The sequence below is a fragment of the Biomphalaria glabrata genome, chromosome 1, assembly GCF_947242115.1.
Source record: "Biomphalaria glabrata chromosome 1, xgBioGlab47.1, whole genome shotgun sequence".
NCBI classification, from domain to species: Eukaryota; Metazoa; Mollusca; class Gastropoda; family Planorbidae; genus Biomphalaria; species Biomphalaria glabrata.
In genome coordinates this window covers 84,054,646-84,072,461 of record NC_074711.1, presented here as the reverse complement: position 1 = coordinate 84,072,461, position 17,816 = coordinate 84,054,646, and the positions used below count along the sequence as shown (strand labels likewise).

The 17,816-nt window shown below is 36.5% G+C and overlaps 1 protein-coding gene across 3 annotated transcripts in view; it reads left to right on the top strand.

Moving 5' to 3' along the window:
• LOC106050354 (calcitonin gene-related peptide type 1 receptor-like) overlaps positions 1 to 17,816 on the top strand; it is a 187,402-nt gene that overhangs the window by 93,952 nt on the left and 75,634 nt on the right. For all 3 annotated transcript variants that reach the window (XM_056018242.1, XM_056018243.1, XM_056018244.1), the window contains one exon: positions 11,267 to 11,387. In XM_056018242.1, coding sequence (XP_055874217.1) covers positions 11,267 to 11,387 — 121 coding nt within the window. The remainder of the gene's footprint in view (positions 1 to 11,266; positions 11,388 to 17,816) is intronic.

The following is a 17,816-nucleotide window of genomic DNA, read 5'->3' as shown; positions in this document are numbered from 1 at the left end:
GGACTTGATAGAGGAATGTTAGAGTGCTTACACTTACGAACCTAGTGGTCACGATCTTGACTCCAGCTGGAAACTTGAACTTAATTAAATTTTAGAGCCTCCCTAAGTTGGATTTAGCAAGGACGTTGTGCTGGTCAGTGATGCCCAATATCAAAATCGATCTGCGGGCCATTTTATTTTCCGACACTGGTGTCGCGGGCCACATAAAGAAAAGGAACACAAAACGAAATGAAAATTGACCTGAAACTATTCGATTAGAAAGAAACCCGTGGATCTAGCACATACATTCAATAATGGGATATTAGTATCTTTTTTTTTTCATGTTTCAGAAAACGGCTTTATTTCACTATTAAAAAATATAAGCAACAGTGTAGCTAGCTTTACTTACGACTCATATTCTTGTCTCTTTTTGGTAAATATTAACATTAATCTTCCAATCTCTAGTCGTAGTTTAACAATCTTTTTATTCGAATGACGTAAAATTTATTTTATAATGACGTTTATATGCGTTTATTTTTCTTAAAAAACAGCCACAATTTATTTACAACTCAAATATTTGTGCTTATCATCATGTTCTACCAAAAAATAAAGGTCCTTTCACTTTTTTTGGTAGTTTCTACATTAAGAGTTCAATCGCATAAACGCACAAATGTAAAAGGTCATGGTATCAATCAATCGGTGAAAAATTGAAGGCCCTTACGTAGGTAAAGAGACATTTTTCAACCTTTTCTTGGGGGGGGGGAAGGGGGGAAGTAGCGGATTTTCTACACTTTGTGCCGACATTTTCGCGGACCGGATGGAACCACGTCGCGGGCCGGATCTGGCCCACGGGCCGTATTTTGGGCATCACTGGTCTAAATAAAAGTAACAGTCAAACATCCCAATAACACAGGTGAAAAGCCAGCCATACTGATGAAGGATGTCCAAAAATATTTTAATACGTAATGAGGGAAACCGCCGGATGTCGCTAAGCAAATTATCTACTCCAGAATCTAAAGAGTTAGAGTTGTTTGTGGCTTCGTTGTTGTCTTTTTCCCCCTGTCAGTTGTAATAAAAAATGTTATTTAAATTTAATCGAATTGTCAGCGACTTCTCCTATTATAAAAGAATATTTATATAAAAAAAATTTTCCTACGATCATATTCAATTATTAGTTTCCGTAAAAGATGTTTTCTATTATTTTATTTTTTAGATGTTTAGATAGATTTGCTTTGGTTCCGATGATTAATCAAACAAGATAAAATATAAAGCTATTAAATAGTTAGGTTTTTTCTTTTTTGGCTCTAATTAAATTTTGCCTTTTGAATGTATATATTTACAGTTCGAAAGCCAGTTATATTTTTTTTTCAATTCGTTTTTTTTTCGCTTCTTTGATACTTTGATAAGTCTAATTGGATTTTAAAAAAAAATCGGCTTTATCCGTAAAGATATTAAGGGTTTTTTTTTGTAATCAATCACAAAAAGTAATAAAAAGCAGTAAGTGATTAAGAAAATTAAATATATTCCGATAAATCTAAATAAAACCTAAATAAAACCTTAATAGAAACTAAGAAAAAATATTATAAAATCAACTTGCGTAATTTCTCTTTTTTATATGTATATTTTTCTATTTTTTATTTCCTTATTTCAAGTTCTTTATCAATCGAATTGGTTTCAAAATTATGAAAACGAAGTTAAACATTTGATATATTTACTCTAAAGCGAACATGAATCCACTAAAACTATTATTTACTTTTATCAGTTCCCCCCCCCGTGTCGTGCACAATCCCCTGGTTGGGGTTCCAATCCTTTTTTTTTTGTTTCTACTTAAAACTTATGTTCCTTTTTACAAATTGCAATTTTAATGAATGAACGTGTTGAGATACATCCACGATATGAGCAATCGCCTTCTAACACTTTATTACAATTTACATTCCCAGCAATTATTTTTTCCTTTAAGTCATAAAGTAATGTTCTATTTCTCAATATTGAGGCCGTTTTCTTCATTCCCCAGACTGTCTGTTTCTTCATGTCTTTATGGTAATACGCTCTGTAGTCAACATTAGTCTTTATCTATATCCAATGTGTTGTAGGTGTACATTTGGCCAATCGATTTTCCCGCCTTTTGGACGTCTTCACCTAGTTCACAAAAGTCTGACCTGAGCGACTCCTATTTACTCTATTAGCACCCTTGTCAGCGACCAAGTCCGACAAATTATCTCCCCCCGAGTGGAAGGCGGAACAAAAGGGAGATCCCTTAAGGAATCACCAGAATGATCTTTGCGTGGAAGCTACTTCAATGTCAGAACGAAGAAGGACTAATTTAGAGTTGGTCACTAACTAGTTACTATCAGCTGCTTCTCCATTGTCTCTGGTGGGGTTGACAGGAAGTGCTTACCAACAAGATAGAAAATAAAACTATATGGCTAATAACACACACCGCTTCCATAATAGAGATTCTCGTGGAATTTATTTCAAATCGTTTGGAGGTTGAGCTTGTATTTCATACCAGATGATAAAAACAGCGGTTCTAGAGTTTTCAGCCCTAAGACTTACTTAATATTAGACTGGAGAAAACAAAATACCAACGTCTAAATATGGAGGATGTTATATCATAGACTGGCTAGAGGTGGACAATAATAGTTTCTATTTTCGCAGAGTTTTACTTCTTTATTTCATTTGTCTTTTGTACGAACTCAAAGAATTCAATGACCAAATATATGTACAAATTATTTTGTTTATCTTGGGATTCAAACTGGATTTACTCTATATGGTCAATCTTTGTACTTTTTGTATATATTTCTGTATGTATTCTTTGAATGTATTCTTTGTATTCACAACAGGTTGTAAGACCCTGTCTACCATAATGTAAAAATGGTTTTATTACGAATTAAAAGGTATCCTAAACAGTTTTGTAAATATGCCTGATGTGCAGGAGTTAAATTATCAATTAGAAAATAAAACACACATCAACCTAATACTTATTAGAAGTTTCGTTTGTTGCTACATTGAAAGCGAGTCAAATTCCGTATTGTCAGTTTTCCTAAATATAATAATAATAATAAGGCTTGTCTTCGAGTCCGAAGATTAGAGAGGAATGCAGTATTTCCGGTGGCTGCGCAGCCCCAGCTGTGACCTACTTATTTAGCCACATCCAGGGCAAACATAACCATTGTCCGCCAGTGGTCGATTTAGATTTTTTTTTCGCCATCTGCGTCTGTCCTTGGCAGCAGATTTTCTTTTGGTCTCAAATGTGTATCCGCGGCCTTCATGAGTGACCTCCAGCTGTCTCGTTCTGAGACCGCATACTGCCAGGTGCTCTCTTCTATGTCAGCTAAGGCAAGTTTGCGCCTAAGCTTGTTTTTCCGTGGGGCACCTCTGTTACGCCGACCACCTTTTTGCTTACCAAATTAGACTGCCTTTGGCATACGTTCGTCCCCCATACGGGATACGTGCCCTGCCCAGCGTAACTGTTGGACCATAAGAACATATATGTCAGATGTAGTAGTCAAACCATCTATTTGACAGACGTGACACATTTAAAGATTATAAGTCATTGTCTTCTAACTTTTCTTGTCCCTAAACAATTCACTCATTTAAAATAACACTCAACGAAGGAATTAAGTGGTATTTATTTATTGTGTTGACAACATGAGGAATGATTTCACAAACTTAAAATGTTTATTTTAGCTATGAGTTCATTTAGCTCTGACCAGCAGTGTTCACTATCACCGCCGCAGCCTTCCACTAACATTCAAGTTTCACTGTTGCCGCCTATGTCTTTAAGTATCTACAGGGTTCACTAGCTTGCCCCTAACAGTACCTTCTCTTTGTCTCAATAACGATAGTCTACATAAACTAACAGGAATGTCTTCCACAAACAGGAATGACCCTTTCCACAGTTTTCTTACAAGACTTCTTCCTGACCAGACAACCTACACTATTTCTCACCCGCTGACCGCACTGGCAATGATCCCTTCTACAACTCAGGCGGTTCTACTTTATCTCTAGTTCTGCTTATCCATCTACTTAGCACTTATTTGTGAGCACAAAACTTTTTAGTGATTGATTACGTAACGTTAGTTTCACTTGGTCGAACATCTAGAGTTCCAGAATCAGTGTCCCGACTTGGCGTCTCATATATGCAGTCGGATACTTAAAAGTTGGATTAGGATAAACTTTAGATTAATTTATTTAAATACTAGATTCACGGGTTTCTAATAAAAATAGTTTACTGTGTATATTTTTTTTTTAAATGTGGCCCGCAACACGAGTATCAGAAATTAAAAGGTCCCGCCAGCCAAATAAGGTTGGAAATCATTGTTATCATTGGTCGTGCGGTTTGCACGCTGGACTGTCGTTCAGATTCATCGATGGTCCCGGGTTCAAACCCTTCCCGCTCCCATCCCCCGTCGTCTTGCAGGAGGTTTGGACTAGGAAGTAAATTATCTTCAACTCTGAAGGAACATCCGAAACATATAAAACATTTTACAAACAAACCATCTGTTAAGATTTGTCAAGATTTGACCTTTGCTTCATTTGTTATCAATTGTTCTTGATGATAATCGTATAAATTATGCATGAATCAAAAGGAAAAGATAATTACTTTGTTTGCGAATTCTTATGAGTTTTAATAAGAGACTTTAGCTCTTTCAATTATTTGTTTTCCGGGCTGATTCAGGCAAATGGCTAAATGATCTAATGGCACATGTAAAAGTGTACGAATTGGACACTAAAAAATATCATTTGTTCGAACCTTATAAAAACGAGTTGCGAAATACTCAGGGAATGAATCCAGGCCAGCGGTTTAGGAAAAAGGTACTTTCTGGTAAAATATTTCTCAAGTAGAAAACATGACAGGCCAAGACGTATTGAAGGGGTCTCTCGGCCCATGTTCATCATACAGTGTTAATACTCAGTCAGGCGTAAAATAGAAGTCATTTGTGAGATGAGTTTTTAGTACTCACCAGAGCGACCTAGAAGGGTAATGACAGTAGCTGAGGAATTTTGGGAAGAGTTGACGTGTCCGACACGTGTGTGTGTGTGGTGTGTGTGGTGTGTGTGTGTGTGTGGGGGGGGGGTTGTTGATTAGTTTCACTTTTTTTTTCGTTTTAACTGTGTTAGCGGTCAGGACGAAGAGCTTCCCTTTTGAAAGGAAAAGACATTGCTACGACCAAAGTAAGTGCTAGTGAAAATTAAAATATTTTATTCCAGGTCGTTATTTAGTAGCGAAACGTCAAAATGCCAACAGCAATCAAATAGTACATCACTTTGGTTTATAGCATACTAGCCGGACATTACCCGCGGCCTGCGGGCCTTAATCTGTGTATTACTAATCTAGTGGATTGGATTTATATCTATGTTAAACTAAGCTAATATTCCTTTTAAGTTTTTCTCTTTCGCCAAGAAAATAAATGTAGTTTAGCGAAAATGGGTTTACCCGTTAAGCCGATAAATTCATATCTATTAAAAAGGAAAGTAGCGCGAGATGAAAGAAATATAAAGTACAATTAAAACGGGTTTACCCGATTTGTTAAATAAATGGAATTATCAAGTACGTCACAAACAAACATACAGACGTCTAAATTCGCAGATATAATGAACAAATTAATGTTAAAATGCTTTTGAAACACAAATTAGAAGGTTAATTTTATTAAATAATGAAATCAAAAGACTATATTTTTACTTTCATGAGTCAAAGTAAAAAACTATCTATGCAAAGTGTATTTTTAAAAATTAGTTCCAGATCTAGATCCATTCAATCTTGTCTAATGATAATGTAAACATTGCCTAGATCCATAAAATAGTAATACTTTCATAGAGTTGGGCAATTATTTTTTTTTTTTGAGGATCTTAAGTTTGTTTTAGGGCTACGATACACATGTCACTGTTTCTGTTAGCACCCAAGGAACATTTATGCCAAGTTTCATCAAGATTGGTCAAACGGTTTTGATTTCTATGCGGACTTTACATACATACATACGCCTTACTTTCAGTTTTATAGTATAAGAAGATAATAGCAAGCTTTCGTCTTCTTCTTTGCTTCAATATTTTATTTTTAAAAAATTTTTTGTGTCAAGATAAAAGAAAAGCTGTGAGTGCACAGTCATAGTCAGAGAATGACTAACGAAGAAGTGTTGTCCTTTAAAGATGTTTAGTTATCTCTGCCCCCGGGTACGCTGTTCTGCCTCATCGTGGCACCTGGGTGGAAACGGCTACTTGAGGGGGTAGCTAGGCTAAATGAATGGCGAAACATAACTCCCGTGGGGATGCCCACGGGTAGACGAGAGTCAACCACTTGCACGGGCGGGGTTGTAAAAAAGTCCCCACAAACACGTCCCACATCCGTGCGCTGTTCCTCAAAGGGACCGTTACATAAATGGCGGGTTCCGCACAGTTAGCTTGGTACAACGAAGGAAAATGGCGGAGGCTCCCGGTACCCTCGGCCTTCGGCCATGTGCAGCCAAGCATGCGTCCGGGACCAAAGGCATTGGAAACAGCAATGCTTTACATAGGCATTGACTCGGGTCTCTCTCAAACAGAACTGTGTTCTCACAGGTTTTTTTTTTTTTTACTGTTTGGCGTCCAAACAGGTTCTTTTTCAAACTTAGGAGACTTCGGCTCAGCCCTTGGACATCAACAAGTTATCTCTACCTTGAAATGGCTCGGTCATCGGGGCTGTAAGTTCAAACAGCTACTCTAAAAAAAAATATTTTCAAGGCGTATAAACTAACTATTGAACAAACTTATTTTGAAACAAAAATTAATATATTTTGTACAAAACTTACTTACTTTATCTGGTTAGAAGTGTAATACCTTGCTTTCTCACAGTTCCATTCTTGGATTAAGTTGAAACTTTACACAACTATTTATTGGTATAGACAATACATGAATCAATAAAAAAAAGTAAGTGAATCAATTAATTTGTTTGATACCAGCAAGAGAAATAGATCCTTCAATATTCACAGATATGGCTAAGCGTGTCAGGGTTTGTTCCCCTTATATAATTGTACACGTTCCTTATGCCATTTCCATTCTCGGAGTAAGTTGAAACTTTACACATCAGTTGTCTAACAAAACATGAATACATTTTTTTTTTTAAAAGTAACCGATTTGTAAATTAATTATTTTTAATTAATAATTTCATTTGATATTTTAAAAAAGGAAATAACTTCTACATTATTGAGAGATATAGTTGTTAGTGCGGAGTTCTTCCACTCAGATAAGCTTTTTTTTTTTAAGATTTTAAAAATATATTTCACTTGTTATCGAATATATATATATACAGCTTTTAACTTCAATGACATATGTAGAGAAACAAAATATCTAGCAGTTTAACTAACAATCAGCTAATTAATGAATTATTAACTAATAATTAACTCAATTCAAGACTACACTAAAAATATGCCGTTGTATCTCATGTCTCCATCTTTCATCTATCATTGGTCACATCGGTTGTAGGCACACATCTGTGACAGTCGTAGGCCTACTCGTGATAGCAATCAGAAATCTTCAGCTATACAGACACGAACACACTCCACTAACAAATCCCATTTCATTTTATTTTTTTACATATGAATTTTTTTTACTCGTAACCTTCACCTCTACCCCACCCCATCTCATCAGCTCCAATATCATCCATTCTCCTGTTCTTAATGTTTTTACTTCTGAAACACACACACACACACACACACACAACACACACATACTAATACCCCTACACACATACACACTATATCTCATTCATTATACTAAGTTCTGTTATAAATCTATTTGTAATCTCATCTATAAGAAACACTTCATTTGATCGTACCACAATGCAGAAATGGCCTTGGCCTTTTCTTTGGCTTGGCGTGACTACTTCGTATATTTGGCAACTCACTTCTGGATAGGGGTATAAAATATGAAGCCATTGTGAGGTCATTAAAAACCTTGGGGCGAAGTGTGAGGCTTCCCAACTACGGTGTAAGTACAGGCACAGAGAGAAACAGAAACTGTAAATCACCAAGAGTCTTACTACAGTTGTTTTCTACTTGAGACATGATGTATTCTTAAGACAGATTCACGAGTCTGATGTTCCATGGAGATTGGCCAAAGAGAATGAGATGTCAAAACACAACTAAAGAATTTATTTATTGGCCTAGAAATACAGCTATATAGATGTCTCAACACATCAAGATGTCATTTCAATATCGTAAGATGTTATTGCAAATCAAGTTGTTAGATCAATATATAAAACTTTTTTTTTTATGACTTCACTTAGTTGTTAGATAAAACATTGTTTTCGATTTCCAAGTTGAATGATGAGACAAGTATTTATCTTGATCACGCAGATATGCGACCTGATTATTTTGTCACACATCACACAGACAAAATCTTTGTCCACAGTGGATCATTGTAAGCTCTCTTATCGTCATATGCGCCTTTCTTCGGAAAAAAACTTTTGGGTTTCGAATGTGTGGCCCCGCGACCTTGGTTAGATTTCTCCAGCTGTCTCTTGCAGAGGCCAACTGCTGCTTTGCTCTATGCCATTGAGAGCTCAATAATCTTTTCAAGGGTTTGGGAGTTTGCTATTTCACTACAGTAGGTTGTAATGTCATTGCATTAAATTGTAATATCACTACACTAAGCTGCAATGTACCCACATAAGGTGTTATAAAAACTGCAGTAAAGACTGACAATTATTGAGTAGGAAATTAGGAATTAGTTTTACTAACTAATTGTAGATTGTTTTATAACTGTGCTAGTAATTGCTCTGGTCAATAATGACCAGTGTTGGTATTGTGTGTATTGTGACAAAGCTGAACTACTAATGTTGTTTCCGTGTCTACTTGATCGAATTGTTCCAGTGTGGTTAGGAATGACAGTATAGGAACTGGATGGCAAAAAAGTATTAAAGTTTCTCTTTCAGACTTTGCGTTCTATATATCATCTGTTTCTGCCACACGACCTGGCAACCTTCCTAGAAAAGAGTTAGTTGGCAGTAGAGTAGTGGCTCTATAGGAGTTATTTGATTGAGTCCAGAATCTGGTTCAAGTTAAAATGGCTAAGAAAAAAAGTTTGTATTTGCACATATAATAGCACCAAAGTAAGTTTTTGTTGCACATCACAGAACAAAGAAAGCGACATTTAAAAAGTTAAAAGATTTAATCTTTCCTAATTTACGATAACATCGTTGTTTTGACCACATTAAATTAATTTAATTTCTGTTTTTATAAAATTTAATTTGTGTTATATAAGAGCAGACATTCTCCTATAATTCTAGACCAAAAGTAACGTTTTCTGATTACAAACAAAAATGTTATTGAGGTTTAATCATAACAGGGTAGAATGTACAAGTGTGGAAAATAAACAATTCTGTCAGAACATGGAAAAATAATTACTGAGATAAAGAGTTAAAGATTGGTTCAGACTACTAGCACCATCAATTATTTCTTTCAACTAAAATAAAGTAGTCTACTGTGTAAAAATGTTGATAATTTATCAACGAAACTTGGGGAGCAACACATACACTGTCAAATTCTGTGAGCTTAGTAGTTGTAAGTTATTATTACATTTATTTAAAAAAGAAAACAACCTGCATAAATTTGTACATTCTTAAACCGAGCACACTTGCATTGACAGCGGAACAAAGTCATGACTGAAAAAAAAGTAGATCTAGAAAAAAAAAATTATATCAACCCAAGTTTTTAATTAATCCTTCCATTTATCGACATTTGATGACTTGATCGCGTGGTGCGAGCACCACCGTCTACTTTTTCCTAATGAAACATGCAATGTTCATCGTTGGAGTCAGAGGTGTGACTGGTTAGTGCAACCGAGTTCAGTGGGCTCATTTTACCAATCTTCCTCAATCTAAAAAAAAAACAAAACGTTATCGATAAATTAAGATAGTTTGTTTTTCTTTTTTTTTTAAATAAATAAAAGCAGCCAATGACCTGCAGTTATTTATCGGTACACAACTATATAAAATATGCGTCACTTCCAAAAATTTCCCTGATTGTATCATTTTAAAAATATTTTTTATTAAAACTAGACTTTTGCATTCTTTGGAGAAAAAAAAATTATATTCGCTTTGGTGTCAAACAGATGGGTTTAACCGGGGTGGCCCGCACCCCTCGCACCCGCTAGCCACGCCACTGGATACAGTAAGTTTTGAAGCTAGAGATGACCAGAGTACACGTCCTCGTGAACAGCTCGTCTTATCCAAACAATGAAATAGCATTGCGTCTTTGTTTAATGTACCGGAGAAACGGCTTTAAAAGTTTCTAATGTGCAGACAGTTGCAGATAGGGAAAAAAATTATATCTATATAAATTCTGAAAACTTGTTCAGTTCCGCTTGCCGTGTGAGAGAGAGAAAGAAAGGGATCGAGAGAAAACGATCGAAAAAGAGAGAGAGGAGGGAGAGGGAGACAGAGCGAGAGGGGGGAGATAGAGACAGAAAGGGGGAAACAAGGATAGAGAAAATGGGAGACATGAACAGAGAGAGAGAGAAATACAAAAGGAAAAAGAAGGAAGAGTAGAGACAGACAGACACAAACAAGTAAGCGTAGATAATGTGGAACATCTAAAGGTAAAATAATCACATTTACAAAATATTAACAATTATAGTTGTATTCTTCAAATAACACATTACTTTAGAATTAGTTTTGTACATTTCAAGTCTCAAAACTGGACCTGTGGACCGTTGGATTCTTAAAATATTTCCTTGATGCTTTAGGGCCCTCAGATAAATAGATGATAGATAGATAGATAGCACTAAAATAATGTCGATACACTCCAAGCTTCCTAAGCGTATAACAACCAGAAGCTAAATAGAAGCTATATATAATTTAAAATCTTCTTTTTTTTTATGTTGCATTATATTATAATGTTATGTTTTATTTTTAGAATGGGATAGCATTACACTCATGTATTTTCTTGTCATCTTATTAAATGTTATCAGAGATTTCAGCTTTTGATGGATATTGTTCTCGTACTTGAAGATGGACTTCTATTAAGTATTGAACATATATGCTAGGACAAATTTGTACAAACACTCCTTCTTCCCTAGTGCTATTAGAGCATGGAATGGGTTGCCTGAGCTAGCCAGGAAAGCCAATGACTTGGCAGAATTTAAGTCATTGGTTAATATGCATGACTAAATGCATAACGCGTAGGACGTAATCATCTTCTTTTTTTGAAGTAACGTCTGTATTATATAAGATAAGATAAGAGCAGTCGACTTAACTCCTCTATCCCACTCGTGTTCACGTAGTCTGATAGCGTTCTCTTTTCATTTTCAGGATCACGGGAAAACCGTCTGTCCCAGAACGTGGGATGGCTTCGCTTGTTGGTCAGACACTTCCGTTGGAAGGACAGAGTCCATTGAATGTCCATCCTATGTGCCGGACGTTTTCTCTGGAAGTAAGTAGCAATTTTGTTGGAGCACAAATGTGACTTAGTTTTGATGATTCAGTAAGCCTATAACAATGAGAAGCTGTAACGTAGCTTCTATACATAAAACTAAGAAGCTTGTTGTTGGCCTTTCTACTATAACGTATGATGTAAATCTTAACATTACTCCAACCATCTACCGGGAGATGTCAGGGTAATATAAAGTCGACGGTATGCGGCAAGATGTAAGGCGGTAACCATGGGTTGGATCCTGGTTGATGTAAGCGATTCTCGATTTTTTAAAATACAAGTCTTTTTTTATTACATGCACTTCTAATATTTTATGGGTAAAGGTGTTAATAATAATAATAATCTTTTTTGTCGTAAGGAAATGTGTCTTACAATTTGCGCATTACACCAAACAATACATTATAATTATAAAAAACAAAATGTACATTCACACCAGACTCACTCATAATTTACATGTGAAAAGTTTATATCAGATTGTTCCTATTTGATGATTTGATTGTCAGAGGAACAAAAGAGTGTTTGTGTTTGTTTGTTTTTGCTATCGGTGTCTTGTATCTCTTTTGTGATGGTAAAATTATAAAATCCTGATCCAAGGGGTGATTTTTTTATTTCTATAATCTTTTTAGCTTTTTAAAAAAGGTTTGTCTCAAGCAGCTGCCCAAAGTTCGATTGTTGCCAATGACTTTACCAGCAGCATTTTGGAGTCTCTGAATTTATTTTTATTTTTAATGCTCAGATTACCATACAAAGCAGTGATATTAAAATTTAAAATATTGCCGATGTGAGCGTGATAAAACATAGCCAAGGCCTTTTCGCTAACATTAAAAGAGGACAGTCACATTATATGCTCTTTCTGTATTTGAAAAGGAACAAAAGTCTTTTTTAAAAGGTAATATTTACATAAGTAGAATCACTTGCCTATACAAAGCAAACGGTCTGAATAACACTGGAGAATACACTATGTTGTATGGCAGTGGTTCTTGAGAATACACTAACAATGTTCTATGGCAGTGGTTCTTGAGAATACACTTACAATGTTGTATGGCAGTGGTTCTTGAGAAGACACTAACTATGTTGTATGGCAGTGGTTCTTGAGAATACACTAACAATGTTGTATGGCAGTGGTTCTTGAGAATACACTAACAATGTTGAATGGCAGTGGTTCTTGAGAATACACTAACAATGTTGAATGGCAGTGGTTCTTCAGAATACACTTACAATGTTGTGTGGCAGTGGTTCTTGAGAATACACTAACAATGTTGAATGGCAGTGGTTCTTGAGAATACACTAACAATGTTGAATGGCAGTGGTTCTTGAGAATACACTTACAATGTTGTGTGGCAGTGGTTCTTGAGAATACTCTAACAATGTTGTATGGCAGTGGTTCTTGAGAATACACTTACAATGTTGTGTGGCAGTGGTTCTTGAGAATACACTTACAATGTTGTGTGGCAGTGGTTCTTGAGAATACACTAACAATGTTGAATGGCAGTGGTTCTTGAGAATACACTTACAATGTTGTGTGGCAGTGGTTCTTGAGAATACACTTACAATGTTGTGTGGCAGTGGTTCTTGAGAATACACTAACAATGTTGTATGGCAGTGGTTCTTGAGAATACACTAGCAATGTTGTATGGCAGTGGTTCTTGAGAATACACTTACAATGTTGTGTGGCAGTGGTTCTTGAGAATACACTAACAATGTTGTATGGCAGTGGTTCTTGAGAATACACTTACAATGTTGTGTGGCAGTGGTTCTTGAGAATACACTTACAATGTTGAATGGCAGTGGTTCTTGAGAATACACTTACAATGTTGTGTGGCAGTGGTTCTTGAGAATACACTAACAATGTTGAATGGCAGTGGTTCTTGAGAATACACTTACAATGTTGTGTGGCAGTGGTTCTTGAGAATACACTAACAATGTTGTATGGCAGTGGTTCTTGAGAATACACTTACAATGTTGTGTGGCAGTGGTTCTTGAGAATACACTTACAATGTTGTGTGGCAGTGGTTCTTGAGAATACACTAACAATGTTGAATGGCAGTGGTTCTTGAGAATACACTTACAATGTTGTGTGGCAGTGGTTCTTGAGAATACACTTACAATGTTGTATGGCAGTGGTTCTTGAGAATACACTAACTACGTTGTATGGCAGTGGTTCCCTAACTATTACTTTAACGGCATACTTCGTCACTTCTAAGTATTTAGAGGAACACTTTGCTTATTTTTTTAGAGAGGTTAATTCATGTGGTTGCCTAATGGTTAGTTATTCCGGTAGTCCGTTAAACACTGTTATGGCACGATTAGAAATTAATTACTTGTTTCGGAAATAGGGGGAGTTTTGACTAGGAGACAATGACGTGATTAGTAAAAACAAGACTAGGTTATAGAGACAGAACGAAACAGAAGTTGAGGTAAACAGACTACTTCCAAGACGCCTTAGAGATAGGTAAAATTGTATGGATATGTAGAGATAGGTAGAATTGTATGGATATGTAGAGATAAGTAGAATTGTGTGGATATGTAGAGATAGGTAGAATTGTATGGATATGTAGAGATAGGTAGAATTGTATGGATATGTAGAGATAGGTAGAATTTTATGGATATGTAGAGATAGGTAGAATTGTATGGATATATAGAGATAGGTAGAATTGTATGGATATGTAGAGATAGGTAGAATTGTATGGATATGTAGAGATAGGTAGAATTGTGTGGATATGTAGAGATAGGTAGAATTGTATGGATATATAGAGATAGGTAGAATTGTATGGATATATAGAGATAGGTAGAATTGTATGGATATGTAGAGATTGGTAGAATTTTATGGATATGTAGAGATAGGTAGAATTTTATGGACATATAGAGTTAACTGACAGCCGACGATTCCCTTTATTGCTATGAAACTTGCTAGACATTCAGTATCAGAGTCGACTAACTTCCATTGACTGTTCGGCTTTTCGCCAGTGTTATTGGATGACGTATTACATTGAGTGTTACCTCCATTTGGTTTATTTGCATTAGATACATCGGAAGCACCAAACAACATCTATTCAGGCCTTGCGGAACACTAGGGCCCCGCGGAACATACTTTGGGAAACGCTGTTGTATGGCATGCAACAATCCCACGGATATTCATCTAAATTTTTCATTAATTAACTAGTTATTATAAGCAAAACAATCAGTTTTGCAAAAAAATAGTGACCGCTTCATAAATGAAATTGACTTTTAGAAAAACTTTTTAATTTCTTTAACTTGTTAAATATATCGCTTTGAAAAGACGACATTTTGTAAGATATTTCTGTAAAAACTCGGCTTTCCTGATGTTGTGCAATTTGCCCTTTGAGTTCCAGGCAACAGTCTGGAAAAGAATGTCACGTTAACCTGTTTCCTACTTTTCCGATCCACCGACCCGATTTGCAGCAGACGTGTCGATAGTGGCCATCATCAGATTGACCTTAAGAGCTCGGTGTCTGATGCATCACTTGCGGTGTTGCAAGGAAGCTTGGTGCTTTGGAAATAGGCATTCTTTTCTTTACATCTCTCTGTCTCCCATATACACATACATACACATTCTCTCTTTGGCTATGTGTGATGTGAGCCTGCCTCTTGTATTATGCAGTCACAGAGACAAAGATACATGTCATGTTCTTAAGACTAGAATACAACATGAAAACGAGTTTTACCTGGTTATCTAGACACTGCACTATGATTATTTGTTTTTGTAAAAATTAAAAAAAAAATAGCATTCAACCTTTTTTTTTATTCAGCAAAAGAGAATACATTGTCGAAAACTCATAAGACTAAAACGCAAGTTCCCGGTTTATACAATAATTAAGGTTAACATTGGTCAGAAACTGTCCAAACTTGACCATCATTAGGTTGTCAATTGTTCTCTGTTGTAGACACATGTACGCACACAAACGAAGTCCTTGACATTGGGATTCTTTTGAAACGAGCTCGAAGCCCAAAGGTTCCAGGAAACATTAAAGTTTTTGTTGGTGCGATTACCAGCCGACAAGCTCAAATTCCTATTGTAACAGTTTTTATGTACCACAAAGTGGGCTAATCAACGCAAAAAAATGTTCCTGTACATCACTCAGTCATTAAGCCCTGCGCCATTTTTCTTTTAATGTGGTTTATTCAGATTATACTTTCGCTTACAATAACACACAAGACAAACAGGCTAACGCATCCACGTCCAGACCATATAATGCTGTTAAGCTGTCAAGGTTATTGAGAAGTTGTATATAGGTCATGGTCATTTACACTGTTCATTGTAAAACACCCGCTGGAGTTCATCAATTATAAAGTCATTGTCACAGATATAGGAGCATGATGGAGTGGTCTAAACAACATCAGTATTTCATCTTCTTTTCAAAGAGCGAAGATCCTATATTAACATAGCAATTCTAAAGCTGATCCAATAAAAAACACGTATTGTAAACCGCGTATATATCTAAAAGAAATCTGACACAAAATAAGTCAGCAAGCTAATTAAAATATGCAGGGCACTGTCAACTAATTAAAATACAAATAGTATTCTCCCCTTTAGAGTGTCTCTGTCACACCCTCTTCTTTTTTAGAGGTGTTATTTATATTATTCATGTTACTTCCGTCTGATCGCGCTCTCTTCAGTTTAGCTGTGGGTATAAACATACGGAACGCAATCCAATGGTTTCAAGTTGAAGTCACTGTGAAACTTAACACATTTTCCTATATGACAGCCATGAGCCAGCCATGCAGGCAGTTATCTTGGTTTTAGGGGAGAGGAAATGTTATAGTATGTTTAAAGTTGTCTATTTGATTCGAGAATGGGTGTGGGAGAAGTAATGTATTCAAATATTATATATATATGACTCTTTTTTTTGTCTCGGAAAGCAATGGATACGCCCAGATGAGTCACTAGTTTCGGTTTTGTCTTGGACGAGGCAGAATCTGGTGTGGCTAATCTAACCAATTCTAGAGCGACAGACTTTGCCAGAATTCGTTAATGTATATGCAACTAATTCATGGCTAGCGGACAGAGCAGCTTTCTTTTTTTTTTCCTCTTGATTCAGGCCGCTTCGGCGAGGGGTGTCCCAGCACGCACAGTCTGTTTCCATGCACTCCGGTCTTTGGATATTTCTTCCCAAATACTTTCGTTTATATCTGTGGCTCTCATGTCTCGCTTGCAGACATCTCTATATGCTAGTCTTGGGCGGCCCTTGGGTCTGACTCCTTCCACAAGCTCAGCATACAAGATATCTTTCGGAATTCTACCATCTGGCATGTGGGTGACATTGTCCGAGTCAGTGTAGTCTTGTGTCAGGAGAGCATACAAGCTGTGCATAATGGCCAATCTCAAAACTTCCTGATTGGAGACATGGTCCCTCCAAGAGATGCGCATTACGAGTCTCAGGCAGCGCAAGTGGAAACTATTAAATCTGTGCTCTTGGTACATGAATGTTGACCAACTTTCACTGCCATAAAGGAGAGTGCTCACAACACAGGCATTGTAGACTAGGATTTTGGTTGCTGTGGTCTATTTGGCTTTTTCCCAGACGCGCTTGGAGAGTTTTGTCAATGCTGTGGTAGCTTTACCTCTTCTTTTTGTCAGCTCGATGTCTAAATCTAGGTTACTGGCAATTGTTGATTCCAAGTTGGTAAATTCCTGCACCACCGTAAGCGTGTGGTTCCCAATATGTATCACAGGTATTTCTGAGACATCTTGTGCCAGGATTTCGGTCTTGGAGAGACTTATTGTAAGGATAAAATCTTGACAAGCAGCTGCCAGAGCATTCACTAGCTTCTGTAGACCTTCTTGTGAATGAAATATGAGTGACGCGTCATCGGCGAACAGCAGCTCCATTATCATGATACGACGCCTTTTTGTTTTGGCTTTAAGACGTGCCAGGTTAAAGAGCCTTCCATCGGATCTACTGTGGATATATATTCCATCCTCCATGGATTTAGAAGCGCTGGTTAGTGCGACTGAAAAAAAGATGCCAAATAGTGTTGGAGCCAGTACACATCCTTGTTTTACACCGCTCTTGATGGAGAATGACCTGGAGGAGGAACTTTCAAACTGTACAGTGCCCTGCATATTTTCGTGAAAAGCTGACACTAGATTCCTTAACATATTAAGACAGCCAATTCTCTCTAGCACTGCAAACAGACCGCTTCTGCTAACAAGGTCAAAAGACTTGGTCAAATCAATAAACGCTATGAAGAGGGCCTGCTTTTGTTCTCTGCACCCTACATATTTAGTCCTATCTGTAAATACTTAAGGATTAATGTCCGTTTTTTTTTGATCAAATAAAATAACTAATTACAAGAAATGTATTGACTAATCGGATATTTATTGTATTTTTATTCATGTATGTCTTGTCTATGTCAATGAATAATTGTGCAAAGTGTCAACTTGATCCGAGAATGAGTAAGGGAGAA